This window comes from Hoplias malabaricus, chromosome X1 (assembly GCF_029633855.1).
Source record: "Hoplias malabaricus isolate fHopMal1 chromosome X1, fHopMal1.hap1, whole genome shotgun sequence".
In the NCBI taxonomy this organism is placed as follows: domain Eukaryota; kingdom Metazoa; phylum Chordata; class Actinopteri; order Characiformes; family Erythrinidae; genus Hoplias; species Hoplias malabaricus.
Genome location: NC_089818.1, coordinates 24,372,114 through 24,399,785, shown reverse-complemented (window position 1 = coordinate 24,399,785; position 27,672 = coordinate 24,372,114). Strand labels below are relative to the sequence as shown.

Here is a 27,672-nt window from a genome sequence, read left to right as displayed (position 1 = left end):
TTAGTTTACATAGTCGTACACGTTCAGCTGTAACCATAGAAACACAAATGCATTTTCTAATTCAAAATGGTGACGTCGACCATTACCCACAATCCCACGCGCTCTACAGAACAACAATCGCAGAGTCTCGGTTACAAAAACAACAGCGGAGAGCCTTTATCAGCGCTAGCACTCAGACCGGTACGAAACGAGCTTTTACTTCACATTTACACTTTAATCCACTGCCCGGTTTCTGAAGACTGTGGTTTTGGAGTAGACTTTGCCGTTCTTGAATGTTATTAACGCTCCGTTACTTTTGTTAACGTTAGCTTCTCTATAAAATTATCATTAGCGGCGACACTAGCGTCAGACCGAACTCAGCACGGTTTACGGTGTCTGAGAAACAGAAGCCTGTGTTTTTATTTAATACACGTCACCGTACACTTACTACAGACTGGGTCTAGCCTCTATAACGTGTGTTTAACCCCGGGTTTAACACTGTTTACCACTTAGCTTAGCCGAGGCTTAACTCCAGATTTTTGAAAGCTAACATCTGTTTGCTTCGTCTGCTTTTCCTCTTTTCGGACAAAAACAAACCGCTTTATTATGTGCACACTACAGCCTGTGAATTCAGTTTATAACCTCAACCCGAAAACGTTTTTTTAATGTACATAACTGGGCTGAATAGTCGCTGTTATGTAGCGTTACAAGTGAAATCCCTGCCTTTATAGTTTATGATATTATTAGGTGTTTGTTGAAGCTCTAGGAAGAACACAGTGGATTCTCTGTACTGTAAAAAGTTGTGCTTATTTCACGTTGTCCCCACCTTCCGTAGGTGAGTGACAGAAGCGAGTGTCATTGTGGATAGGGTTTACATGCCTATACATGGCTGAGAGCCTTAGTGGGACTTAAAGGTGCACTATGCTGTTTTATTATATTTTCACTGTCGTAAAATTGAGCTGTAAAACTAAAAATTAAAAATCAGATGTTTTGGAAATGGCATTAACACAAGTGTATTTTTCCAGAGAAAGTCTGTTTAAACAACTACACTCTGGTCCAAGTGGCTGTTTTTGTTGTTGTGGTTTGCCTGCTCGGCCACTGGAGGTCGCCTTCACTAATGCACTAGTCTAGTAGTCAGGATTCAGGATCTGTTGCGCTTTGTTGGAAGTGTAGGTGAATGGAATATTATTGCTTAGTTTATATTTGTATTTATTTAATTATGAAATAGTAAAATGGTGACGCAGCTGGTAGTGTCACAGTCACACAGCTCCAGGCGCGTGGAGGTTGTGAGTTCGATTCCCGCTCCGGGTGACTGTCTGTGAGTAGTGTGGTGTGTTCTCCCTGTGTCTGCGTGGGTTTCCTCCGGGTGACTGTCTGTGAGGAGTGTGGTGTGTTCTCTCTGTGTCTGTGTGGGTTTCCTCCGGGTGACTGTCTGTGAGGAGTGTGGTGTGTTCTCCCTGTGTCTGCGTGGGTTTCCTCCGGGTGACTGTCTGTGAGGAGTGTGGTTTGTTCTCTCTGTGTCTGCGTGGGTTTCCTTCTGGGTGACTCTCTGTGAGGAGTGTGGTCTCCGGGTGCACCGGTTTCTTCCCACACTCCAAAAACACATGTTGGTAGATGGACTGGCGACTCAAACGTGTCCGTAGGTGTGAGTGTGTGTTGCTCTGTGAAGGACTGGCGCCCCCTCCAGGGTGTATTCCCGCCTTGCGCCCAATGATTCCAGGTAGGCTCTGGACCCACCTCCACCCTGAACTGGATAAAGGTTACTGATAACAAATGAATGAATGAATCAACAATGCAGGCATATACAGCTACATATGCCTGCATGGGTTTACTCCATGTCTTCCAGGTTGCTTCCCACAGGACACATAATGACCATAAGTTATACAAAATGGTTATATAATGAGTCATTATTATTATTATTGTTATTATTATATTGTAACATTCTTATTGTGGCAAGGTAAAACATCACTGTACATTTTCGTCGACAGCGATGACTTGTGTGAATGCATTAAATTCATCCAAACACCATCTAAATCTCCGTCTGGAACATGAGGTCAGACAGGATGCTCACACCACTTAAAACACAGACTCATAGGCTCCAACCCACATCCCCAGGACCCTAGAGCTGTGTGACAGTGGCACTGTTACTTCTGCCACCAATGCCGTCCCTTATTTAAATGCGTATGACTTTTAATTACATTCATGTTGCAAACTACTCCACATCTTAGTTCCTATTAGTAACAGTGCACGGCTAGATGAGTAGTTCACTGAGGTTGACCTACTTTAGTTTGAACCATCATAAGCCCCTCTCTTTGTCTGCTGACCTTACTCTGACAGGAAGCACACCGTTGTCTCGTGTTGATGCCTTGTTCATTTACTTATTTAATGCTGTATTACTGATTTGACATGGTTTGGATACCAGTGATTGAACATTGTGGACTTGCCAGTTACCGCCAATGTCCTGGGGTTAGAGCCCAGACTGATTTATTAAAAAGACTTGAGAACATCCGTGGGATACGTGTGTAGTATTTGTTTATACATCAGTAAAGGCTCTAAGTGTCTCAGTGAGTAAAGGCAGTCTGTGTTTTAATGTTATTTTAATAACACATTGCTTTTGTAATCTTCCACAGCCATGGACCAGGATTATGAGAGTCGGCTGCTACGACAAATCAATATACAGAATGACAACGCTAGCCCTGTTGTAAGTCTGTGTTTCGCCTTCTTAAACACACTGTTTTCTTTGGGTTATCGTCATTAATTTGTACTCAAACCATTCCTTCAGTGATGAAGGAGGCACTATAGGAGTAATGCCACTATAGAGAGGGAAATAACAACATCACAGCACTCCTAAATGTTAAAATACCTCCCTTTTCTGAAATACTAATCTGTTCCTTTGAAGCAACAAACCTCCTTAAATTCGTATACATTTTTCTGTTAATGTTTTATTTGCTGCTACATTAAATTTCTTCAAAATCTAAATAATTTCTCAATGTTTCTTTTATTTCTCTGTAGAAAGTGACAGAGGTCATGCGAGCGCTGACGCCCACAAACTCCCCCCTGTCCTCACCCAGTAAACACGGAGATCGCTTCATCCCGTCTCGAGCCGGAGCCAACTGGAGCGTTAACTTCCACCGAATAAACGTGAGCCTTTAAATCAGTTCAGTGGTTTGGTCAAAACTATTATTGGCATTATCACATTCCCATGCCTAGTGCTGCTTCGCCTTTTTCCTTTATGTTTATCAGAATGTCATGAAGTTTAAAACATTAGGAAGTGTATTTGAGATTACTCCGCGCAGTTTGAGGCCTGTGTGCAGTTTGCAGTATTATAATTGCTAATTATAATTATTAGCTATTACTCGCTGGCTGCTTAGCCAACTGTCATTGAGAAAAGAAAGGAGCAATCTTCAAACACCAGACATAGTTCTGCTGACTACATTTAATGAAAGGGGGAAATTGGGTTAATTTAATTTTTCATTAAAGTAGCACTGTATCAGAGCCCTTTGAAGATTTTTTTTAACAGAAATCCATTGTTTCTGGGGGAAAGAAAAACAACAAAACCATTGCATTGATTCTTTACTGCACTGTTATGTTTTGTTCTAAGGAAAACGAAAAGTCATACAGTCAGAACAGGAAGACAAAAGATGGCACGTCAGACAACAGCAAAGGTAACTTTTCAGTCTCAGATTTTGTTGTGTATCTTAATTGTATTTAACTGGTACCTCTCCTCTTCCTCCTGCAGCAGTGAGTAGGGCTGGGTGTGTTGTTACTAGTCTCTGCTTCTGATTATCTACTTGCACGGAAACAGCATCTGATGTCTTTTGCGCACTAAGCTGGCAACAGCTGTCGGGATTTTGCCAGTTTCCCTCTGATTGCGTAGCCACACCTCAGTATTCAGGCTCTTTTCTATTCTTTGGGAAATGCAAAAAAAATAAGTTTTGCTTTTCCAGCTAAATTCGAGTCATCGAGGTGGGAACTGAGTAAAAACAAGAGTTTTAGAGTTTTTTACAAAACCGCCTCTCCCTTAACGCTGTGCCAGAACAAAGGGATTTTTAATGAGCTGATTATCTTTACACCAGTGCCTCGATTCAGGGGAAAAGCCCAGTGGCGAGTTCAGCTAATAAACATCTGATTTGTCCTTCCCTTTCACTTTATAAATGTTTAACTAATGGTATGCATCCACATGTACTTACTGTTGCACAGTATGCCTTTTCAGATCTCTATGGACACTTTTTTGTAGCCAAAACCTTGGGAGGAAACTGGAGCACACCACACTCCTCACAGACAGTCACCCGGAGGAAACCCACACAGACACAGGGAGAGCACACCACACTCCTCACAGACAGTCACCCGGAGGAAACCCACGCAGACACAGAGAGAACACACCACACTCCTCACAGACAGTCACCCGGAGGAAACCCACGCAGACACAGGGAGAACACACCACACTCCTCACAGACAGTCACCCGGAGGAAACCCACGCAGACACAGAGAGAACACACCACACTCCTCACAGACAGTCACCCGGAGGAAACCCACGCAGACACAGAGAGAACACACCACACTCCTCACAGACAGTCACCCGGAGGAAACCCACGCAGACACAGGGAGAACACACCACACTCCTCACAGACAGTCACCCGGAGGAAACCCACGCAGACACAGAGAGAACACACCACACTCCTCACAGACAGTCACCCGGAGGAAACCCACGCAGACACAGAGAGACGCTCACCTGGAGAGGGGTTCAAACCCACAACCCCAGGACCCTGGAGATGTGTGACAGCGACACTACCAGCGCTTCTGTGCCACCTTTACTTGTAAATCTATTAGCTTTAAAGAAGAGAAATATGGCCATTTTCCCCTTCCCTGCCCTTTGTACAAAGATTTTGTTTTTTGTTGGTGATGAAAGCTACTCCTCTTTTGCTTCACTGAACACAGTGCAGCAGGTGGTGTCTCTGGCACAGCTCCAGGGTCCTGGAGGTTGTGGGTTCGAGTCTCACTCCGGGTGGCTGTCTGTGAGGAGTGTGGTGTGTTCTCCCTGTGTCTGTGTGGGTTTCCTCCGGGTGACTGTCTGTGAGGAGTGTGGTGTGTTCTGTCTGTGTCTGCATGGGTTTCCTCCGGGTGCTCCAGTTTCCTCCCACGTTCCAAAAACACACGTTGGTAGGTATCCATAGGTGCGAGTGTGTGTGAAATTGTGAGTGTGTGTTGCCCTGTGTAGGACTGGCACCCCCTCCAGGGTGTGTTCCTGCCTTACGCCCAGTGATTCTGGCTAGGCTCCAGACCCACCGTGACCCTGAACTTGTTTACTTGTGTCATCAGTATTTTAGCCACTCACTCTGTTCTGTTCTCTTGTCTTCTCTAGTCTCTCTGTTGTGTTCTCTTGTCTTCTCTGGTCTCTCTGTTGTGTTCTCTTGTCTTCTCTGGTCTCTCTGTTGTGTTCTCTTGTCTTCTCTGGTCTCTCTGTTGTGTTCTCTTGTCTTCTCTAGTCTCTCTGTTGTGTTCTCTTGTCTTCTCTGGTCTCTCTGTTGTGTTCTCTTGTCTTCTCTGGTCTCTCTGTTGTGTTCTCTTGTCTTCTCTGGTCTCTCTGTTGTGTTCTCTTGTCTTCTCTGGTCTCTCTGTTGTGTTCTCTTGTCTTCTCTGGTCTCTCTGTTGTGTTCTCTTGTCTTCTCTGGTCTCTCTGTTGTGTTCTCTTGTCTTCTCTGGTCTCTCTGTTGTGTTCTCTTGTCTTCTCTGGTCTCTCTGTTGTGTTCTCTTGTCTTCTCTGGTCTCTCTGTTGTGTTCTCTTCTCTAGTCTCTCTGTTGTGTTCTCTTGTCTTCTCTGGTCTCTCTGTTGTGTTCTCTTGTCTTCTCTGGTCTCTCTGTTGTGTTCTCTTGTCTTCTCTGGTCTCTCTGTTGTGTTCTCTTGTCTTCTCTGGTCTCTCTGTTGTGTTCTCTGGTCTATTCTCTGGTCTCTCTGTTGTGTTCTCTGGTCTATTCTCTGGTCTCTCTGTTGTGTTCTCTGGTCTATTCTCTGGTCTCTCTGTTGTGTTCTCTGGTCTATTCTCTGGTCTCTCTGGTCTATTCTCTGGTCTCTCTGTTGTGTTCTCTGGTCTATTCTCTGTTGTATTCTCTGGTGTTCTCTGGTCTATTCTCTGTTGTGTTCTCTGGTCTATTCTCTGGTGTGTTCTCTGGTCTATTCTCTGGTCTGTCTGTTGTGTTCTCTGGTCTATTCTCTGGTCTCTCTGTTGTGTTCTCTGGTCTCTCTGTTGTGTTCTCTGGTCTATTCTCTGGTCTCTCTGTTGTGTTCTCTTGTCTTCTCTGGTCTCTCTGTTGTGTTCTCTTGTCTTCTCTAGTCTCTCTGTTGTGTTCTCTTCTCTAGTCTCTCTGTTGTGTTCTCTTGTCTTCTCTGGTCTCTCTGTTGTGTTCTCTTGTCTTCTCTGGTCTCTCTGTTGTGTTCTCTTGTCTTCTCTGGTCTCTCTGTTGTGTTCTCTTGTCTTCTCTGGTCTCTCTGTTGTGTTCTCTGGTCTATTCTCTGGTCTCTCTGTTGTGTTCTCTGGTCTATTCTCTGGTCTCTCTGTTGTGTTCTCTGGTCTATTCTCTGGTCTCTCTGTTGTGTTCTCTGGTCTATTCTCTGGTCTCTCTGTTGTGTTCTCTGGTCTATTCTCTGGTGTGTTCTCTGGTCTATTCTCTGGTCTGTCTGTTGTGTTCTCTGGTCTATTCTCTGGTCTCTCTGTTGTGTTCTCTGGTCTATTCTCTGGTCTCTCTGTTGTGTTCTCTGGTCTATTCTCTGGTCTCTCTGTTGTGTTCTCTTGTCTTCTCTGGTCTCTCTGTTGTGTTCTCTTGTCTTCTCTGGTCTCTCTGTTGTGTTCTCTTCTCTAGTCTCTCTGTTGTGTTCTCTTGTCTTCTCTAGTCTCTCTGTTGTGTTCTCTTGTCTTCTCTAGTCTCTCTGTTGTGTTCTCTTGTCTTCTCTGGTCTCTCTGTTGTGTTCTCTTGTCTTCTCTGGTCTCTCTGTTGTGTTCTCTTGTCTTCTCTGGTCTCTCTGTTGTGTTCTCTGGTCTATTCTCTGGTCTCTCTGTTGTGTTCTCTGGTCTATTCTCTGGTCTCTCTGTTGTGTTCTCTGGTCTATTCTCTGGTCTCTCTGTTGTGTTCTCTGGTCTATTCTCTGGTCTCTCTGTTGTGTTCTCTGGTCTATTCTCTGGTCTCTCTGTTGTGTTCTCTGGTCTATTCTCTGGTCTCTCTGTTGTGTTCTCTGGTCTATTCTCTGGTCTCTCTGTTGTGTTCTCTGGTCTATTCTCTGGTGTGTTCTCTGGTCTATTCTCTGGTCTGTCTGTTGTGTTCTCTGGTCTATTCTCTGGTCTCTCTGTTGTGTTCTCTGGTCTCTCTGTTGTGTTCTCTGGTCTATTCTCTGGTCTCTCTGTTGTGTTCTCTGGTCTATTCTCTGGTCTCTCTGTTCTGGGACCATTATGTGGATTTGTTTGAACACAGTGGTTTAGTATTACTTTGGAGTATTTAATGTCAGAATATTCTTAATAACTAGTTTATTGCTGGAGGTTCATTGCTGTTTAAATGGGTGTAATTGGATTCTTATGCCATTTTAATATCATTATTATATCAGTGGCATAAAATGAGGCTTCCCTTTGAATGCCAAAGAGGGACACCCTACCCTACAGTCCTTTCATGCATTGTCTCACAGTTGAGGACCTGTGAACCAGAGGAATGCAAGGCCAACAATTGGGACAGGGCTCGTGCAGGGCGTGGTTTCTTCTTTTGTAGTGCTGCGAACAATAAAAGCCCCCAATGCTATCTCTAGCATGTTACAGTCTACTGTACGGACAGTGAATGCATTTAAATATTCGAAAGCATTCAAGGTGCTAAAGTCTTTTTTTCGATTTGAAGTAATTGAGTCATCAGTGTTTTCACAATGTCATTTACACCTTTGAGGACAGCCGTTGTGGCCTTAATAGAAATAGACATTCATCATGTGTCATATTCAGTTCAGGTGTGTGTGTGTGTGTGTGTGTGGATATATAACGGCATTGAGCAGCTTGCTTAATATGAACCTGTTCTCTGCTCAAAACATTCAGACAAGGCCTCCCTTATGGCAGCCTGGTAACTATGACAACCGGGTTCTAGTTTGCCTCCAGTGCACTCACTCACCCCTTCCTGTCCTTCTGTTTGTTGATCTGCTTCTTCTTCTCTTCCTTCTGGGTTTCTGTCTGTCGTTTGGATTCCTCGCCCCTTTCAATCCATCACTTTATCTTTCAGCATTTTGTTATTATTATTATTATTTATATGTTTTTTTCTTCAGCTGTGTTAACCCCCACCTTGGTTTTTGACTGTGTTCTCATTTTCCCTCTCTCAGATGGCCTGGCGTACTCTGCCCTGCTTAAAAACGAGCTGTTGGGGGCAGGCATTGAGAAGGTGCAGGATCCTCAAACAGAGGACAGACGGCTGCAGCCATCTACTCCAGAGAAGAGGAGCCTGTTTAGTGTGAGTGATCACTGAGGGCATCTTAATGTGGTCACGATACCGCTGCTTGCACACAATCCCACGACCTCTGTCCGTTTCACGTCACTCAAGGAGCCACAGTTCTGAAAAATAATTACATTATAAAGCGTAATTCGTAATGCTCAGTTAAACAGTATGGATGTCAAGCAGCTAATGCAGTTATAGCACCCAGCCTTGTGGCAGTGGTAAGACACATTGTGAGTAAGGCACCCAAACATTGCAGTGTTAAAATCTTGCCTCCGCAACAACGCTATCCACTCTCCCACTCCCACTCATGCCATCGGCTTTGTCCAGCGTGAAGGACATGACAGAGGAGGAGTTCTAGTGTAGGCGGCTTCTGAATGGCCTTGGACGTGTGTTTGTGTGAATGAAGGTGCATGCAGCTAAAGCTGACCATTCACTAAACAAAACAATTCATTCCTTGTTTAGTTTCCTTGTACATTATTCAGATGTTTTTTTGCCTGATTCTGATCAGCGCACTTATGAATGTGAGTTTCTAGGAGAATTTGCAGTAGAAAATCTGAAGATTCTTTTGATAAAGGATCCAAACTATTGACAGACTCTAAGTATATTGCGATTATGTTGCTACGTGTTACGAGTGTGAGGAACAGATCATGAACTTGAACGAATGGCGCATTCTTTAAGGATTTGTTTAAAGTGTTTCTCTTTATTGAGCCAAAGTGATATTTGAACTCATGAATGGAAGGAAAACAATCGTGCAAAAGTAGTGCATTTGCAAATTCTGTTCACATATCTCTGTGAGTAATATTTGAAATACACATCATTGGATCTCACTCAGTACTGGCTGAAGGTATTCGTTGTACTCGTTCTTGTCTTTTTTGCTGTGGGAATATGGAGAAATATGTTGATGATCTATAAATTGCTGTTATCAAATAACTCCACTATATTTTCAAATATCCAAATTTCTAGTGGGGGGTTGTGGTTCTCTTCTAGTGGGGGGTTGTGGTTCTCTTCTAGTGGGGGGTTGTGGTTCTCTTCTAGTGGGGGGTTGTGGTTCTCCTCAAGTGGGTTGTTGTGGTTCTCCTCAAGTGGGTTGTTGTGGTTCTCCTCAAGTGGGGGGTTGTGGTTCGCTTCTAGTGGGGGGTTGTGGTTCTCTTCTAGTGGGGGGTTGTGGTTCGCTTCTAGTGGGGGGTTGTGGTTCGCTTCTAGTGGGGGGTTGTGGTTCGCTTCTAGTGGGGGGTTGTGGTTCTCTTCTAGTGGGGGGTTGTGGTTCTCTTCTAGTGGGGGGTTGTGGTTCTCTTCTAGTGGGGGGTTGTGGTTCGCTTCTAGTGGGGGGTTGTGGTTCGCTTCTAGTGGGGGGTTGTGGTTCGCTTCTAGTGGGGGGTTGTGGTTCGCTTCTAGTGGGTTGTTGTGGTTCACTTCTAGTGGGGGGTTGTGGTTCGCTTCTAGTGGGGGGTTGTGGTTCGCTTCTAGTGGGGGGTTGTGGTTCTCTTCTAGTGGGGGATTGTGGTTCTCTTCTAGTGGGGGGTTGTGGTTTTCTTCTAGTGGGGGGTTGTGGTTCTTTTCTAGTGGGGGGTTGTGGTTCTCTTCTAGTGGGGGGTTGTGGTTCACTTCTAGTGGGGGGTTGTGGTTCGCTTCTAGTGGGGGGTTGTGGTTCTCTTCTAGTGGGGGGTTGTGGTTCGCTTCTAGTGGGGGGTTGTGGTTCGCTTCTAGTGGGGGGTTGTGGTTCTCTTCTAGTGGGGGGGTTGTGGTTCTCTTCTAGTGGGGGGTTGTGGTTCGCTTCTAGTGGGGGGTTGTGGTTCGCTTCTAGTGGGGGGTTGTGGTTCTCTTCTAGTGGGGGGTTGTGGTTCTCTTCTAGTGGGTTGTTGTGGTTCGCTTCTAGTGGGGGGTTGTGGTTCTCTTCTAGTGGGGGGTTGTGGTTCTCTTCTAGTGGGGGGTTGTGGTTCGCTTCTAGTGGGGGGTTGTGGTTCGCTTCTAGTGGGGGGTTGTGGTTCTCTTCTAGTGGGGGGTTGTGGTTCGCTTCTAGTGGGGGGTTGTGGTTCTCTTCTAGTGGGGGGTTGTGGTTCTCTTCTAGTGGGGGGTTGTGGTTCGCTTCTAGTGGGGGGTTGTGGTTCGCTTCTAGTGGGGGGTTGTGGTTCTCTTCTAGTGGGGGGTTGTGGTTCGCTTCTAGTGGGGGGTTGTGGTTCGCTTCTAGTGGGGGGTTGTGGTTCTCTTCTAGTGGGGGGTTGTGGTTCTCTTCTAGTGGGGGGTTGTGGTTCGCTTCTAGTGGGGGGTTGTGGTTCTCTTCTAGTGGGGGGTTGTGGTTCTCTTCTAGTGGGGGGTTGTGGTTCTCTTCTAGTGGGGGGTTGTGGTTCTCTTCTAGTGGGGGGTTGTGGTTCGCTTCTAGTGGGGGGTTGTGGTTCTCTTCTAGTGGGGGGTTGTGGTTCTCTTCTAGTGGGGGGTTGTGGTTCGCTTCTAGTGGGGGGTTGTGGTTCGCTTCTAGTGGGGGGTTGTGGTTCGCTTCTAGTGGGGGGTTGTGGTTCTCTTCTAGTGGGGGGTTGTGGTTCACTTCTAGTGGGGGGTTGTGGTTCGCTTCTAGTGGGGGGTTGTGGTTCGCTTCTAGTGGGGGGTTGTGGTTCTCTTCTAGTGGGGGGTTGTGGTTCGCTTCTAGTGGGGGGTTGTGGTTCGCTTCTAGTGGGGGGTTGTGGTTCGCTTCTAGTGGGGGGTTTGTGGTTCTCTTCTAGTGGGGGGGTTGTGGTTCTCTTCTAGTGGGGGGTTGTGGTTCGCTTCTAGTGGGGGGTTGTGGTTCGCTTCTAGTGGGGGGTTGTGGTTCTTTTCTAGTGGGGGGTTGTGGTTCTCTTCTAGTGGGTTGTTGTGGTTCGCTTCTAGTGGGGGGTTGTGGTTCTCTTCTAGTGGGGGGTTGTGGTTCTCTTCTAGTGGGGGGTTGTGGTTCGCTTCTAGTGGGGGGTTGTGGTTCGCTTCTAGTGGGGGGTTGTGGTTCTCTTCTAGTGGGGGGTTGTGGTTCTCTTCTAGTGGGGGGTTGTGGTTCGCTTCTAGTGGGGGGTTGTGGTTCTCTTCTAGTGGGGGGTTGTGGTTCGCTTCTAGTGGGGGGTTGTGGTTCGCTTCTAGTGGGGGGTTGTGGTTCGCTTCTAGTGGGGGGTTGTGGTTCTCTTCTAGTGGGGGGTTGTGGTTCTCTTCTAGTGGGGGGTTGTGGTTCTCTTCTAGTGGGGGGTTGTGGTTCGCTTCTAGTGGGGGGTTGTGGTTCGCTTCTAGTGGGGGGTTGTGGTTCTCTTCTAGTGGGGGGTTGTGGTTCGCTTCTAGTGGGGGGTTGTGGTTCGCTTCTAGTGGGGGGTTGTGGTTCTCTTCTAGTGGGGGGTTGTGGTTCGCTTCTAGTGGGGGGTTGTGGTTCGCTTCTAGTGGGGGGTTGTGGTTCTCTTCTAGTGGGGGGTTGTGGTTCGCTTCTAGTGGGGGGTTGTGGTTCTCTTCTAGTGGGGGGTTGTGGTTCGCTTCTAGTGGGGGGTTGTGGTTCGCTTCTAGTGGGGGGTTGTGGTTCGCTTCTAGTGGGGGGTTGTGGTTCTCTTCTAGTGGGGGGTTGTGGTTCGCTTCTAGTGGGGGGTTGTGGTTCTCTTCTAGTGGGGGGTTGTCGTTCGCTTCTAGTGGGGGGTTGTGGTTCTCTTCTAGTGGGGGGTTGTGGTTCGCTTCTAGTGGGGGGTTGTGGTTCGCTTCTAGTGGGGGGTTGTGGTTCTCTTCTAGTGGGGAGTTGTGGTTCTCTTCTAGTGGGGGGTTGTGGTTCTCTTCTAGTGGGGGGTTGTGGTTCGCTTCTAGTGGGGGGTTGTGGTTCGCTTCTAGTGGGGGGTTGTGGTTCTCTTCTAGTGGGGGGTTGTGGTTCTCTTCTAGTGGGGGGTTGTGGTTCGCTTCTAGTGGGGGGTTGTGGTTCGCTTCTAGTGGGGGGTTGTGGTTCGCTTCTAGTGGGGGGTTGTGGTTCGCTTCTAGTGGGGGGTTGTGGTTCTCTTCTAGTGGGGGGTTGTGGTTCGCTTCTAGTGGGGGGTTGTGGTTCTCTTCTAGTGGGGGGTTGTGGTTCGCTTCTAGTGGGGGGTTGTGGTTCGCTTCTAGTGGGGGGTTGTGGTTCTCTTCTAGTGGGGGGTTGTGGTTCGCTTCTAGTGGGGGGTTGTGGTTCTCTTCTAGTGGGGGGTTGTCGTTCGCTTCTAGTGGGGGGTTGTCGTTCTCTTCTAGTGGGGGGTTGTGGTTCGCTTCTAGTGGGGGGTTGTGGTTCTCTTCTAGTGGGGGGTTGTGGTTCTCTTCTAGTGGGGAGTTGTGGTTCTCTTCTAGTGGGGGGTTGTGGTTCGCTTCTAGTGGGGGGTTGTGGTTCGCTTCTAGTGGGGGGTTGTGGTTCTCTTCTAGTGGGGGGTTGTGGTTCTCTTCTAGTGGGGGGTTGTGGTTCTCTTCTAGTGGGGAGTTGTGGTTCTCTTCTAGTGGGGGGTTGTGGTTCGCTTCTAGTGGGGGGTTGTGGTTCGCTTCTAGTGGGGGGTTGTGGTTCTCTTCTAGTGGGGGGTTGTGGTTCTCTTCTAGTGGGGGGTTGTGGTTCGCTTCTAGTGGGGGGTTGTGGTTCGCTTCTAGTGGGGGGTTGTGGTTCGCTTCTAGTGGGGGGTTGTGGTTCTCTTCTAGTGGGGGGTTGTGGTTCTCTTCTAGTGGGGGGTTGTGGTTCTTTTGCAGCACATTTGTTAAATGCAACACATGCTTTCTTTTTGTGAAATTTTTTAGCTTTCAAAAATGTGCAGTTGCGTTCCTAAAACGGAGCATGTATATTATCACTTTAACAGTGATAATGAATTTGCAGTTAGTTTATTTATTTATTTATAATTTTTTTCATATTTGCAGCACATTCTCAGCCACTGTAGGGTGATTATTGGCTGACATAAATTTCACTGCTGATTTCGCTCACACACACGTCTCCAGTGATAAGCGTGACCCTCAGCTGTCATAATAATATACTTTTGTGGGTTTGGACAGAATGTCTAATGTTTTTTTTAATTGACGTGTGTCTGTCTGTCTGTTACAGTATTCTTTAAGTGCCAAACGTTCACTTCCAGATGATGGCAACAGCATCTCCCCCTACTCTCTCTCACCTGTCAGCAGTAACAGGTAAATCCTCATATAATTCTTGACTTTGTTTTTTTTCTCCTTTTAGATCTAAGGAGCTGATCACTTTAAAAGACAGAGTTTACAGAGAACTGTTAAATAAAAAGCAGGATATATTCATTAATGTCACAATTGTGTGCTTGTTTTCCTTTGTTTTATTTTATAAATCTGACTTAACAACAAGTCAGAGCAAATATTGTTAGGCTCTTCTCTCACAACAAAATAAAAATCAGACGAATGAAAAAGAAATGTATCAAACACAGTTGGGCTAAAGTGCTGAAGGAAAAGCCGCATTTCACTTAACAACTGCGTGAGTCTTTGTCCTCTGTGTCCTCTCTTGTTCCCATTTAGTCAGAAACTCTTGCGGTCGCCACGGAAACCCATGCGCAAGATCTCAAAGATTCCATTTAAGGTGCTGGATGCCCCAGAACTGCAGGACGACTTCTACCTCAACCTTGTGGACTGGTCCTCCTTAAATGTGCTGAGCGTGGGCCTTGGGACTTGCGTATACCTGTGGAGTGCATGCACAAGCCAGGTAGGGGTGTGTGTGAGAGGGTGTGAGAGGGTGTGAGAGAGTGCGAGAGGTCGAAGCTGTCACCTGTGAATTAATTGTAGATTGGTTGGTTTTGCTTTTAATACACTCCCCGCTCTCCGCCTGCAGGTGACAAGGTTGTGTGATCTGTCCGTTGAAGGCGACTCGGTGACGTCGGTGGGCTGGTCGGAGAGAGTAAGCACGCTTGTGTTGTTTATCGTTTTTTTTTTTTTTTATGATCATTATAATTCTTTTACAAGTTGTAGATGTAACAGCATCTTGTTTCTATTCGCTGTATTCAGTCTGCTCTCTGGGTTTCGAGGTTTGTATTAGACTCCACCTCAAGCCTTTCCTTTTCATAAATTTCTTTTAAAAGCACCATAGTCTTCACTTATGAGCGTTCATGTTTGAATAGGCTTCCTGCCGACATTAATTCCCAGCTAAAAACCTACAACAACCCAGCAGCATGGATCAGTGTTCGGCACATGAAAGCCAACAAGGGAGCTTGTGAATTTTGCAATTTAGAGCAGGAGCAGAGCTGGGAAATGTAGAAATAGTCTCATGGGGCGAGGTGTAAAGCTCTGACTTCGACAGGCGTGGCTCAGTTTTTATTAAGGGAATGCTTAAATTGTTGACCCTCTCTTATAACTTGGTTTCCTCACACGTTTACCCTGAGGACTGGGAAATGCCTGCATTGTAATGCTTTGCTGTCTTTTTTTTCTAGGGGAGTTTAGTGGCGGTGGGCACTCATAAGGGCTTTGTGCAGATTTGGGACGCGGCTGCAGGGAAAAAGCTCTCTGTATTAGAGGGACACACAGCTAGAGTGGGTGAGTGCACTGCTGTTTTGGAGCATGGACGCTAACTAAGTTGGTTCCACTTGCTTGAAATCGGTTTCAAGCTCTTTGAAAGTTAGATATTACTGTAAAACACGTGTCTAGTGCCTTTAATCCTCTGTGTTTCTCTGTTACGCCGTCTCTGCCTTTCTCTCTCAGGAGCGTTGGCGTGGAATGTGGACCAGCTGTCTTCAGGCAGCAGGGACAGGCTGATTCTGCAGAGGGATATCCGAGCACCCCCCCTGCAGTCTGAACGCAAGCTCCTGGGCCACCGGCAAGAGGTGTGCGGCCTCAAGTGGAGCACAGACCACCAGCTTCTCGCCTCCGGTGGCAATGACAACAAGGTAGACCACGCTTCACGTCACAGGCCACGGTCTCTGCCTAAACACTAGCGATATCCAGGATGCTGCTGCTATGACGTTTGGGCCACAGAGGGGTATTCATTTAACAACACAAGATTTCATATTTGGTCAGAACTAAGTTATTAATGAAGTATATAAACATTGTTTCAAACATACCACTCAGAGGAAGTTGCTTGTAGCTTCAGTTACCCTTAACTTATCAGATTATCCACTTTGAAACAACCCTCAGGTAGACGTCTAGTGATTCTCTTTCTCACACAATTGCAGTATAGTGCAGTGTGGAAGCCGATATTGGATTAACGCTTGTGCAGACAGATGGGGAACCTGCATGTATACGTCTCTCTCCCTGTTTCTCTCCAGCTGCTGGTGTGGAATCACTCCAGCGTCTCACCCATGCAGCAGTACACGGAGCATCTGGCCGCAGTGAAGGCCATCGCCTGGTCACCGCACCAGCACGGGCTGCTCGCATCCGGTGGAGGTACAGCTGACCGCTGCATCCGCTTCTGGAACACACTGACCGGGCAGCCTCTCCAGTCCACTGACACCGGCTCACAAGTCTGCAACCTGGCCTGGTCCAAACACACCAACGAACTGGTGAGTAGTCTGGGGAACACACACATGGTTTCTGATGGTGTTAAAGTGAATATGGGCTAAATGTGCCAGCGCTTAAACTGATTACTGAATCTCTAAATGTTAGCATGGGTTTTCATTAGGGTAATACTGAAGAGCGTGTGTGAAGATGCACAGACATTTTGTTACACAGACACAGTTAAAATTCATTCATTCATTCATTCATTATCTGTAACCCTTATCCAGTTCAGGGTCGCGGTGGGTCCAGAACCTACCTGGAATCATTGGGCGCAAAGGAATACACCCTGAAGGGGGCGCCAGTCCTTCACAGGGCAACACACACACTCACACAACTACGGACACTTTTGAGTCTCCAGTCCACCTACCAACGTGTGTTTTTGGACCGTGGGAGGAAACCAGAGCACCCGGAGGAAACCCACGCCGACACAGAGAGAACACACCACACTCCTCACAGACACTCACCCGGAGGAAACCCACGCAGACACAGAGAACACACCACACTCCTCACAGACACTCACCCGGAGGAAACCCACGCAGACACAGAGAGAACATACCACACTCCTCACAGACAGTCACCCGGAGGAAACCCACGCAGACACAGAGAGAACACACCACACTCCTCACAGACAGTCACCCGGAGGAAACCCACACAGACACAGGGAGAACACCACACTCCTCCGGAAGACACCCTGGAGGGGGCACCAGTCCTTCACAGGGCGACACACACTCACACCTACGGACACTTTTGAGTCGCCAATCCACAGTTAAATTGGATCCTTTTTATCCACCACAGCTATAACATTTATGAAATGATATTTTGCTATTTTTCTGTTGAGATGTTTTGCAGTTTAAGAAAGCCCTTGTTTGAGAAGTAACCCTCACTTTGGTTTTGCCTGCAGGTCAGCACACACGGATACTCTCAGAATCAGATCCTCGTGTGGAAGTACCCCTCCCTCACGCAGGTGGCCAAGCTCACTGGACATTCCTACAGAGTGCTATACCTGGTAGGACCAATTCACGTTAATAATGTCATCATCAAATGCATTCTTTCAGAGATCCAGACACATCATAAGAACAACAATAATAATCCCAAAGTATTTAAAAAGGAATCGCGGAACACTTTTTATTTCTAGTGGCGTTCACCTTGAGCAGCTAGCATTCGCTACATAAGGAGAGACATTCAGAAAGAGACGCTGAGGCTGAGGATCTCATCGAGCGTTCATTCCACTGTTACACTGCACACTACAGAATATTTCTTGTTCTTATTTATTGCAAACGTTAATGCTGTTTTCTGACAGGCCATGTCACCGGACGGAGAGGCCATAGTAACGGGAGCAGGAGATGAAACACTGCGCTTCTGGAACGTCTTCAGCAAAACCAGATCCACCAAGGTTAGCCTTAAGCATTGAAACAAGACACACAGGTGTAGCTCAAAGTGGTTGAGGTTGTGAACTTAGATGCAATAAATACATATATTTGACCTCACCCTTGTGGGATTAGTGTGGACACACGTTGGATTGTTAAAAACTATTAGATGCTGTGTGTTTTCGTGTAGTGACTATGGCTTGTCTGTTGCCACAGATTATTACAGTAGGGTGACACTGATGGTTCTCTTTTTTTCTGTCTTTTTTTTAGGAATCTATATCAGTTCTGAACCTGTTTACACGGATCCGGTAATATCTGCATGTCTGGAAGTGCTAACATTTAGGACTCCAAAGAGAAAATATACACTGTTTATTACCATGACAACCTGTGTGACTGACGGACTTTAGACCACACCCCTGTTTGTGTGGCGATGTATTGAGGACCTGGTTGTGAAGAGAAGAGGCATTGTGAGAAATATGTCCTCCATTTTCTTTTTTTTTTAAAACGTTCACAGAGGAGCGGAACCATTACTGCCAAATAACTCACATCTGAATGTTTTATTTGTTGGTTTTTGTTTAAGCTTCGTTTCACCATTGTGCTTTTCCTAAATCTGTTTTTTATTCTTCCTCTTCCTCTTCTTCTTACCACAGTGGATGCCATTCTCTCTGTGGTAACGAGCTTTGTGACCATTAGCCTTAACTGCGATGTTGAATTAACCTGAGAGGGTTAACCCTAGGCCTTGGAACGTCGCAGCTGTTTTTTTACTTTTAAGCAATTATTTATTTGGACATAGACCCCTTGTTTTGTAATGTATAGTTTGTTTGATTTTATAGAAAAACAATATCAGAACGTATATTTAATTTTGACGTATCATAATATTCACTTTTAAATTCCATAGAACACATGGAGGTGTCGGTGTGTGTATAAATGACATAGTGGCAGAGATTTATTTTAAAAACCAGATTTAATTCTAAAGATGAGCGAATTTGAAATTCCACAACGTCTACAGTGCGTACAGCATCATATAACGGATCTTTGACTATATCTACACCAGTGAAACCACTGTTTTACTTCAGCAAACTCAAATATTCGTCCTCAGCACTTGTTTTATTCCAAGTTCCCCCCTCCTGGTAAATCAGGTTTCTTTCCTCTTGTGTCTTGTGGTTTGAATGCTGGGCTTGGCCCTGGGAGAATGAGTGGTATTTATTTGATTTGTGAGACTGTGGTAATGAGAGCTAACATTTTTATGTAGGTTGAAAGATGAATGCTTGCCTTTATCTACGATCCGCAAACAAATCCAACATAGCTGCCGTGTCTGAACGGCTTAAAGAATGTTGTACACGAAATAAGAAGAACAAAAGCGAAAGTAAGCTGGGAACAAATTGACGGTTTTCCTACCAAGGATATTGAATAAATAAGTGTTCCATGTTTCTCTTGTTTGTGTGTTGCTTTTAACTTTTGTAGTCTCCAGGCAGCCGTGAAGGTCTCTCTGCTGAAGTGAAGGTTTGGCTGTATGTCCGAGTGTGAATGAGATGAGTGGGTTTGAAGAGTGTGTTAGAAATTCCACGGTCAATACCGAAGCACTTGAAATGGTATTTAAAGCATCTGTAGATGTCAACACAAACATATCCTCTGAAGTAAGCGTTGATCTCACAGTTATAATAAAAAATGTGTTTGAATATGAGCTTTCTGTCTGTTTACCTGGAACTAAAGCTTACGAGAACGGGTTTTTGAAATGCAGTATTTAATTGTGAAAAAGGGATAGAAAAAAGGTTATACACTTAACGGACAGATCTTATATTATATTAATGCTAGTATATTAATCAAGCAGTGTTTATAAAGACCACAAAACTGAAATACAAGACGGTGGGAGTTGCAAAAATGCTAAAATTCATTTGTTCATTATCTGTAACCCTTATCCAGTTCAGGGTCGCGGTGGGTCCAGAGCCTACCTGGAATCATTGGGCGCAAGGCGGGAACACACCCTGGAGGGGGCGTCAGTCCTTCACAGGGCAACACACACACTCACACATTCACTCACACCTTCTGACACTTTTGAGTCACCAATCCACCCACCAACGTGTGTTTTTGGAGCATGGGAGGAAACCAGAGCACCCGGAGGAAACCCACGCAGACACAGGGAGAACACACCACACTCCTCACAGACAGTCACCCAGAGGAAACCGACGCAGACACAGGGAGAACACACCACACTCCTCACAGACAGTCACCCGGAGGAAACCCACGCAGACACAGGGAGAACACACCACACTCCTCACAGACAGTCACCCGGAGGAAACCCACGCAGACACGGAGAACACACCACACTCCTCACAGACAGTCACCCGGAGGAAACCCACGCAGACACAGGTAGAACACACCACACTCCTCACAGACAATCACCCGGAGGAAACCCACGCAGACACAGGGAGAACACACCACACTCCTCACAGACAGTCACCCGGAGGAAACCCACGCAGACACAGAGAGAACACACCACACTCTTCACAGACAGTCACCCGGAGGAAACCCACGCAGACACAGGGAGAACACACCACACTCCTCACAGACAGTCACCTGGAGGAAATCCACGCAGACACAGAGAGAACACACCACACTCCTCACAGACAGTCACCCGGAGGAAACCCACGCAGACACAGAGAGAACACACCACACTCCTCACAGACAGTCACCCGGAGCGGGAATCGAACCCACAACCTCCAGGACACTACCTGCTGCATCACCGTGGCACCAAAAATGCTAATTTGTAGATATTAATTATTTAATGTGACTATGTGAATGATGTGGTCATTTCTTGTTATATTTTTACATTCAAGTTTGTTTTTGCAGTGTTATTTCTAATTATTCTTTAGCAGTTTCCATTTATACACATCAGGATGATGTGTATGAATGTATTTTTATAGTGAACTGGTGTAAACTCACTGTGCATTGAACCTAGATCCATTAATGTAAGCTGTCACCATAAGCAACAAAAACAATGTATGTTGTTTATACAGTTATAATCTCTGTTAAAGGGGGGCTTCATAATTCAGGGGTAATCTGAGATCTTAACTGAGCAGCAGGGTTTCTTCTGTTAGCAGAGCACGCAATTTAGCATAGATGCTAATGACAACTTTTAAAAAATATATTATTTACATTACATCTTTACATGTAATACGTTTACGTGTAATACGTACATACGTTTAAAACAGCACCTTTGAGTGTAATTTAATGATAATGTTTCAAGGTAAAGATGCAGTAGACCTCAGCAGGAGCATATTCACGGATTTCATGTGTGAGGTAATCAGGTTTTATTAAATTAATGTACATTTACATGTAGGAAATATGCACATAGTGTTTCTGACCAACATTTATATATTTATACAAATATATTTTCACTTTACTCGTGTAATCTTGTTTGATCTGGTTCACTCTGGATGAATCTGGGTTATTCCTCGGTTCAACCACCAGGGGGCAAACCCAGCTCTTCCCCACAGACGATACAACACAGTGTAGTAGACAGCACATTTAAACACTGATCCTGAACCTGTGGTTTAAGGTCACTCTTAAAAGGGGCTGCATTTCAAAACAAGGTTTTTTTTTTAAAGAGACAAAACTGGCTTTGTTTATCAGAGATATGAGAACATAAAGAGAACATAGTCGAGTTGATGTAGATGCCAAAGGAAGCGCGTTATTGTTCTTATGAAAATGTCAGGAACTACAGTCTAATCCACCTTTAAAAGAGAACACATCATTCTCCTCGCCTCATCACAAATCAAGTATTCCTCTCACACAATCTTCCATTCATCATTTAGCATTCATGAACCTCGTTTATTCCTCCACAATTCTGATGAGAGAATGAGGGATGATCCGCAGCAATCAAAGAAACGTTCCCTTCTGTTTTTAGGGCTGAAAAAAAAACACACCCCAAGCTGAACACTGTACACGGTTTGAGGCGAAGCTTTAGTGATTTACTATTAAATCAACACCTCGCCACAGGCCTATTAACGCCATCCTACTGCAGGGGCTTCAGTGATGAGCCTCATTCTGGCATCACAAGCTGAGGTGTGATTAAGGCCTGGATAGAACTGAAAATTTGGCTGCTTTTGTTGAACAGTACATTCAGTTTTGGGCTTGTCGTCATTTTCCCCCTTTTCCTGTGTGTTTTAGCAAAGAGATTCTCTCTGGCAGATTGCACTAAATATAACAAGCCATACGTTTTAAATTAGACCTGATATCTGATGTAATCTGAACCACATGAAAACCTGCAATGAATATGTGAACACAGATTTATCCATTATACAACTAACGTGTAACTCCTGGAGCAGAGACGGTGCGCTAATGCAGTGCTAGCCATTCTCCAGCCCTTTATCAGTGGCTAGTCGGTGGCCAAAGACCCGATTTTGGCTGGATATGTTCGATGTTAGACTCTCCTTGACCAACAGAGACACTGATGTGTTCAGCACCCAGTAGCAATGTCATTCTGAGGCAGTAGTTTACAGTGATTGAACTTGTAATGGGTGTTAGCCTCAAGTGTTAGCATGGTTATATACTTGTACTATTCTGTTCAAATGTCTTTTGGATTTTTTTAAGAAAGAGTGGCAAAGTAAAATGTGATTAGACTGTGTCTGGGTTCTTTGGGTTACTGTTAATAATAATCAACATAAACAGGTTTTCTGAGCAGTGTGGTTTGCTAACAGTAAGATGTTTTTTTTTTTTTTTCCAAGCAATATGACACAGTGTTTCTTAGAAGGCGCACTAGTCTCCAGTAGCTTGGTGCTTTAACAGAGACCTCAGCTCACCTTGCTGCTTTAACAGAGGCTTAGGTTATTAAATTTTAGTAGTGTAAGTGGCTGTTGACTTAGGCCTTCAACCGTGCACACACAGTTTCTACAAGCTACACTGAAAAACAAGAAACAAAATAGGAACCTCTGGAACAGCCAGTTCCAGGTCACCATGCCCAATTCCACACATCAGCTCGAGGAGTATAAATCTCCCAGTGGGCTGCGGTGGAGCAGTGAAGGTTGAGCTTCTTTCAGTTTCTGAGATGAGTTCGAGTGGCTTTCGTGAGTACCTGACCTCACTGCAATTCAATGAATGCAATCAAATCCTCACAGGATTGTTCCAGCATATAGTGAAAAGGCTTTCTAGATATTTAGCAGAGGCTGTTACAGAACAAATGCTTTTGACATCAGAAGAAACACTGGACGAGTGTTTAATGTTGCGCTACTCCCCACGACTCTACTCTGTTTATTTGGAACCGGGTACTATTTTTAAGGTTTGGTTGGGGTTCCAAAAGAGCTAAGTACGGACTCCTCACAGACAGTCACCCGAAGGAAACCCCCACAGACACAGGGAGAACACACCACACTCCTCACAGACAGTCACCCAGAGGAAACCCACGCAGACACAGAGAGAACACACCACACTCCTCACAGACAGTCACCCGGAGGAAACCCACGCAGACACAGAGAGAACACACCACACTCCTCACAGACAGTCACCCGGAGGAAACCCACGCAGACACAGAGAGAACACACCACACTCCTCACAGACAGTCACCCGGAGGAAACCCACGCAGACACAGGGAGAACACACCACACTCCTCACAGACAGTCACCCGGAGGAAACCCACACAGACACAGGGAGAACACCACACTCCTCACAGACAGTCACAGACAATGTTACAGATTGTGTTTTGCAACATCGCCAGTTACATTTCAGGGGGTGGGGAGCTGTAGTAATGGAAATGGATCCGGTCCAAAGCGAGGATACAGTTGAATAGAGTAGGTATCATGCAGTGGAAAAGTGCTGTAATATAATATTTGCTTTAATGTACTAGTAAAATATGCTTTGTTTATTTCTAATAAAAGTGTTATGATATTTTTAGACACATGTTCATTCAGTGCATTTTATTCTGAATCATTAAAACACTTCTTGAAATGTACAATGCATTTTTCATAAATGACTGTAACTCGATTGTTGTGATGTCATTTACATGATCTATGTGTTCTTTCAGTCACAAGCTAAAATAAAAAACCCAAAAACAACCTGTTACAGTGAACTGCGAGGACACCACACGAAACGCTGCCTTTTTCAGGAAAATCATTTAGGATTAAAGCCGTGCCACACACATGCACACAATGGAGCACGGCTGCTGGCGCGGGGCCCTCAGGCTTCACCTTGATTCCAAATAACCGCGCTGATCCAAATCCAAATCAAAAACCATTGTGATGTAAAGATGCATCTCACTAGAACACTCTCGGCGCCCCTCTTCCCAAAGCCGATAGGTCCAGGAGGGAGAAAGATAATGGAAGGGACGCCTTCAATATGCATAATCCCTCTCCTGTCCGCTTACGGCCAGTGGAACGTCTCAGGCCTCCGCCATCGCTTCTAATCCATCCATTATAGCAGCCCCCAGGAGCTTGGTGACCACGGTGAACCTGCGCATTGTTACCGGTCAATCCTGTTTCGCCCCAGGCTATGACAGCACAGGGAAAGGAGCAGGAGAGGGTCAGGTTTCATTCGCAAATTGAACAGCGTCTCCACAGAGAGCACCTACGGACACACGGTGGACGGTGCTTTCACCTGGCGATGGGTAAAGCCTGGATGGACGTGGGGTTGGGGTGCGATTAAGATAAGGTCGTAGTTCTAAATGACTTTAGCAATAGTACAACCGTCCAGTTCCAGTCACTCGAGGTATGCTTGTTGTCTTCTTTCTTTCTTCCTTTTTTTCACTCTTTCTTTCATTTTAGAGCTGCGAGGCTACACAGAACTACAGAGACCAGTGAAGTCCGTGCCGCTCTGGCCTTGGTTTACCTGCTCACCCAGCATCATAACTTCCAACAGAAAATGTACGTTGGTTTTGCTGGTGATCAGGATATTAATCTACCTTTTGGCGCTGTTCCACCGTGTGGTACCTACTCGGCTCGGCTCGGCTCTACTCTGTTTAATACCGGGTGCTTCCTTTCTCCCTGCATTCCTGTGGAACCTTGCAGAACACAGATTGGTCGGAGAGATTTGTCAATCACGACAAAATGCAGACAACCAGCATAAAGCCAGTAATTAACATTTCCAGACCAATGCATGCTGGGAATTGTAGTGTGTAGAGGTGAAAACCAAGAAAATCAAACCAAATCATGATTTATGTCAAAGGTCAAAGCGAGAGGTTAAAATGGAGGCAGGTCCTGGGTTCAAACACCACCTATATTTAAGTGTCTGTGAGGAGTGTGGTATGTTCTCTCTGTGTCTGCGTGGGTTTCCTCCGGGTGACTGTCTGTGAGGAGTGTGGTGTGTTCTCCCTGTGTCTGTGTGGGTTTCCTCTGGGTGACTGTCTGTGAGGAGTGTGGTGTGTTCTTCCTGTGTCTGCGTGGGTTTCCTCCGGGTGACTGTCTGTGAGGAGTGTGGTGTGTTCTCTCTGTGTCTGCGTGGGTTTCCTCCGGGTGACTGTCTGTGAGGAGTGTGGTGTGTTCTCCCTGTGTCTGCGTGGGTTTCCTCCGGGTGACTGTCTGTGAGGAGTGTGGTGTGTTCTCTCTGTGTCTGCGTGGGTTTCCTCCGGGTGACTGTCTGTGAGGAGTGTGGGGTGTTCTCCCTGTGTCTGCGTGGGTTTCCTCCGGGTGACTGTCTGTGAGGAGTGTGGTGTGTTCTCCCTGTGTCTGCGTGGGTTTCCTCCGGGTGACTGTCTGTGAGGAGTGTGGTGTGTTCTCTCTGTGTCTGCGTGGGTTTCCTCCGGGTGACTGTCTGTGAGGAGTGTGGTGTGTTCTCCCTGTGTCTGCGTGGGTTTCCTCCGGGTGCTCCGGTTTTCTTTCCAATCAGGTCGATTGGAGACTGAAAAGTGTCCGTAGGTGAAGTGTTTGTGAAGCTTGTGGATCAGATGCAGAAGAGAATCAGGGCCGTGTCATAATCGGGAAACGATAGCTTTATTAAGAATGGTCCTCTCATAGCGCTTCCTCTCACTTCCTGCGGCACGCTTTGGAAGGCAAATCCCCGGGGCCTGGTAATAGATCTGAAAGGAAATGGACAAAACAATGTGTCCTCCGAACAATGACGGAGAAACTGACAGAGCAGAGTGGAGTGAAAAGAAAAAGGCAAAGCACAGACACATTAAATTCTGAAAATACTGATGTTATATTGAACTGTTCTGGTCTTAGTTGTGAGGCGTGATGGAGCTGCATGTGGTGTCCCTATCAAACACATCTCCACCTCTGTGTGTGTGTGTGTGTGTGTGTGTGTTTCCTCCAGATGCTCTGGTTTCCGCCCACTGCTGGGGAATTGGGTGGCTGTGCAGAAGTGAGTGTGTTACTGACTGGGTGAATGTGTGAAAGTGTCCACAGGTGTTGAACGTGTGAATGACTGTGTGAGTGTGTTACACCTGGATATGAACTGGCCCCCTGCCCAGAGTCCATTCCTGCCTTGGACCTAATGATTCCAGTTCGGCTCTGGACCCTTCCATGACCCCGAAGAGGATGAAGCCGTCACAAAGGATGAATGAATGAATGAATGAATGAAAGTTGAACTGGATTTCTGCATTTTTCTGACACTGAAGCGTGAATAACCTCCTCTCATTGGCTGTTTTATTACTGGAAATATAATATGTAACATGTTCATAGCCTGAGATTTACACTCGGCTCAAGCAGCATTTGGGAGCCTGTGTTTTTAAGAGAGCACACGTCTGAATGTGCTTTAAGTTTTCCAAAGATGTAAGGAACAAACCTGAAAACAATAAATGCCTTGATACTCCGTCTGGAAGAGTTTAAACGTCTGTCCAATGTTCCGTCCGTATTCAGCACCATGTAAATAAGCTCATTTACAGTATTACACGCGGCTTCATGAGAGGAGTTTAATGGTTGTACCTACGTTAGTGAGACGTGTGTGTGCTCTTTAAGTTCATTTACAGTCGTTAAGAATGAAGAAAACGTGTGTATCATGGTGTCCTCTGGTGCTTTGGTCTTTTCTCAACATTCAGGCATTTTTTCATCCTAACGTCCATAAGACAGACAAGGGGTTTATTTCTGAAAGAAAACATTGCGCACCCACACGCACTTCAAGCGCATATGAACCCACAACCTCACTGTCCCTGGAGCTGTGACAGAGACACTACCTGCTGCACCACCATGCCGCCCTCTTTCATTTTAGGTTTTTTCTCAAATCTGCTGTGGATTCTCATGGAGTGTGTTGGGTTTGTCGGCCACTGTGGGCTTTTCTGCAGTTCGTTAAAAATGTCTTCCAGGATTATAGTCAAAAGAGAGCTATTCGGTCGGTGTGATTCTATTGTTAATGATGAAAAATATCTATATCTTAATCTTGTTAATACACAGCGGTCTCCTGTGGACTTTCTTGTTGTTTCTGAAGGTCCATTAAGATTCATCATTAGAGATGGAGCCATCAGCGTAAAATAAAAAACAGAAACAAAACAAACCCTGTAAGAACCCTCTAAGAGCACAATGACTAACAGCATCTTTACAGAACAAAGCTTTCTATTTTCGAGCAGCAGAGATATGGCCTGTATTCATGGAGGACACTTGGCCCGTCTCGAATGGGAGGTATTTCATAGGAAGCTACACACTTAGGCCCTAAAACATCTTCTACAATAAAAGATAGGAAGTTCCATTATGCATGAGCCCGCTGCTGTAGGTTCAGGGCACGAACATGCTCCTCCGTCTACCCGTATGATGATGAATCATGGTGTAGTAAGGCCATTAAAGCCACTGAGGAGAGCCCATGCAAATAGGGCCACTTCAGGGTCCAGTCAATGCGACCAGGACTCATTACTTCAGAACGCGACCCCTTGCTTTGAAAAGGCAGGTTTTAATTTACTGTAGAATTTTAATGCATCATAAGTGCACTTTGTAGTTCTATGGTTATAAACTATAGATCACCTGTTGCTCTGCATACTTTGTTTGCACATTTGACCCTGTTCTGCAAGGATCGGGAAAACCAGGACCACCACAGAGGAGGCTGCAGTGACACTGACGTGGTGGTGGTGTGTTAGTGTGTGTTGTGCTGGTGTAGAGTGGATCAGACACAGCAGTGCTGCTGGAGTTTTTAAACCCCTCAGTGTCTGGACTGAGAACAGTCCACCGACCAAAAACATCCAGCCGACAGCGTGAGAGTCTACAAATATTTTCCTGCTTTTTTGTCGTATTAAAAATGACAACTGTCATTTTATTCATTCATTTATTGTCTGTAAGTGCTTATCCAGTTCAGGGTCATGGTGGGTCCAGATCCGAGCCAGAATACACACCCTGGAGAGGGCATCAGTCCTTCACAGTGCGACACACACTAACACCTACAGACACTTTTGAGTCACCAATCCACCTACCAACGTGTGTTTTTGGAGTGTGGGAGGAAACCGGAGCACCCGGAGGAAACCCACGCAGACACAGAGAGAACACACCACACTCCTCACAGACAGTCACCCGGAGGAAACCCACGCAGACACAGA

The 27,672-nt window shown here is 45.9% G+C and overlaps 1 protein-coding gene across 2 annotated transcripts; it reads left to right on the top strand.

Annotated features, from left to right (window-relative positions):
• Nucleotides 1-107: 107 nt before the first annotated feature.
• Nucleotides 108-18,876, top strand: LOC136675576 (fizzy-related protein homolog). Of its 2 annotated transcripts, none has more exons than XM_066652198.1 (14): nt 108-180; nt 2,610-2,680; nt 2,992-3,120; nt 3,581-3,644; nt 8,321-8,448; nt 13,466-13,548; nt 13,897-14,080; nt 14,207-14,272; nt 14,802-14,904; nt 15,070-15,254; nt 15,633-15,866; nt 16,763-16,867; nt 17,162-17,254; nt 17,499-18,876. In XM_066652198.1, the coding sequence occupies exons 2-14, from the start codon at nt 2,612-2,614 to the stop codon at nt 17,538-17,540; spliced, it is 1,485 nt and encodes a 494-aa protein (XP_066508295.1). In that variant the 5' UTR covers nt 108-180; nt 2,610-2,611; the 3' UTR covers nt 17,541-18,876. The 2 variants fall into 2 exon arrangements, with proteins under 2 accessions (XP_066508295.1, XP_066508294.1); XM_066652197.1 differs by lacking the exon at nt 108-180 and adding an exon at nt 1,465-1,699.
• Nucleotides 18,877-27,672: the final 8,796 nt, after the last annotated feature.

Coding starts and splice junctions, on each gene's coding strand:
- LOC136675576 (XM_066652197.1), top strand. CDS start 1,594: ATGGACTGGCGACTCAAACGTGTCCGTAGGTGTGAGTGTGTGTTGCTC. Junction 13,549..13,896: donor TCACCTGTCAGCAGTAACAG/GTAAATCCTCAT, acceptor GTTCCCATTTAG/TCAGAAACTCTTGCGGTCGC. Junction 14,273..14,801: donor CGGTGGGCTGGTCGGAGAGA/GTAAGCACGCTT, acceptor TTTTTTTTCTAG/GGGAGTTTAGTGGCGGTGGG.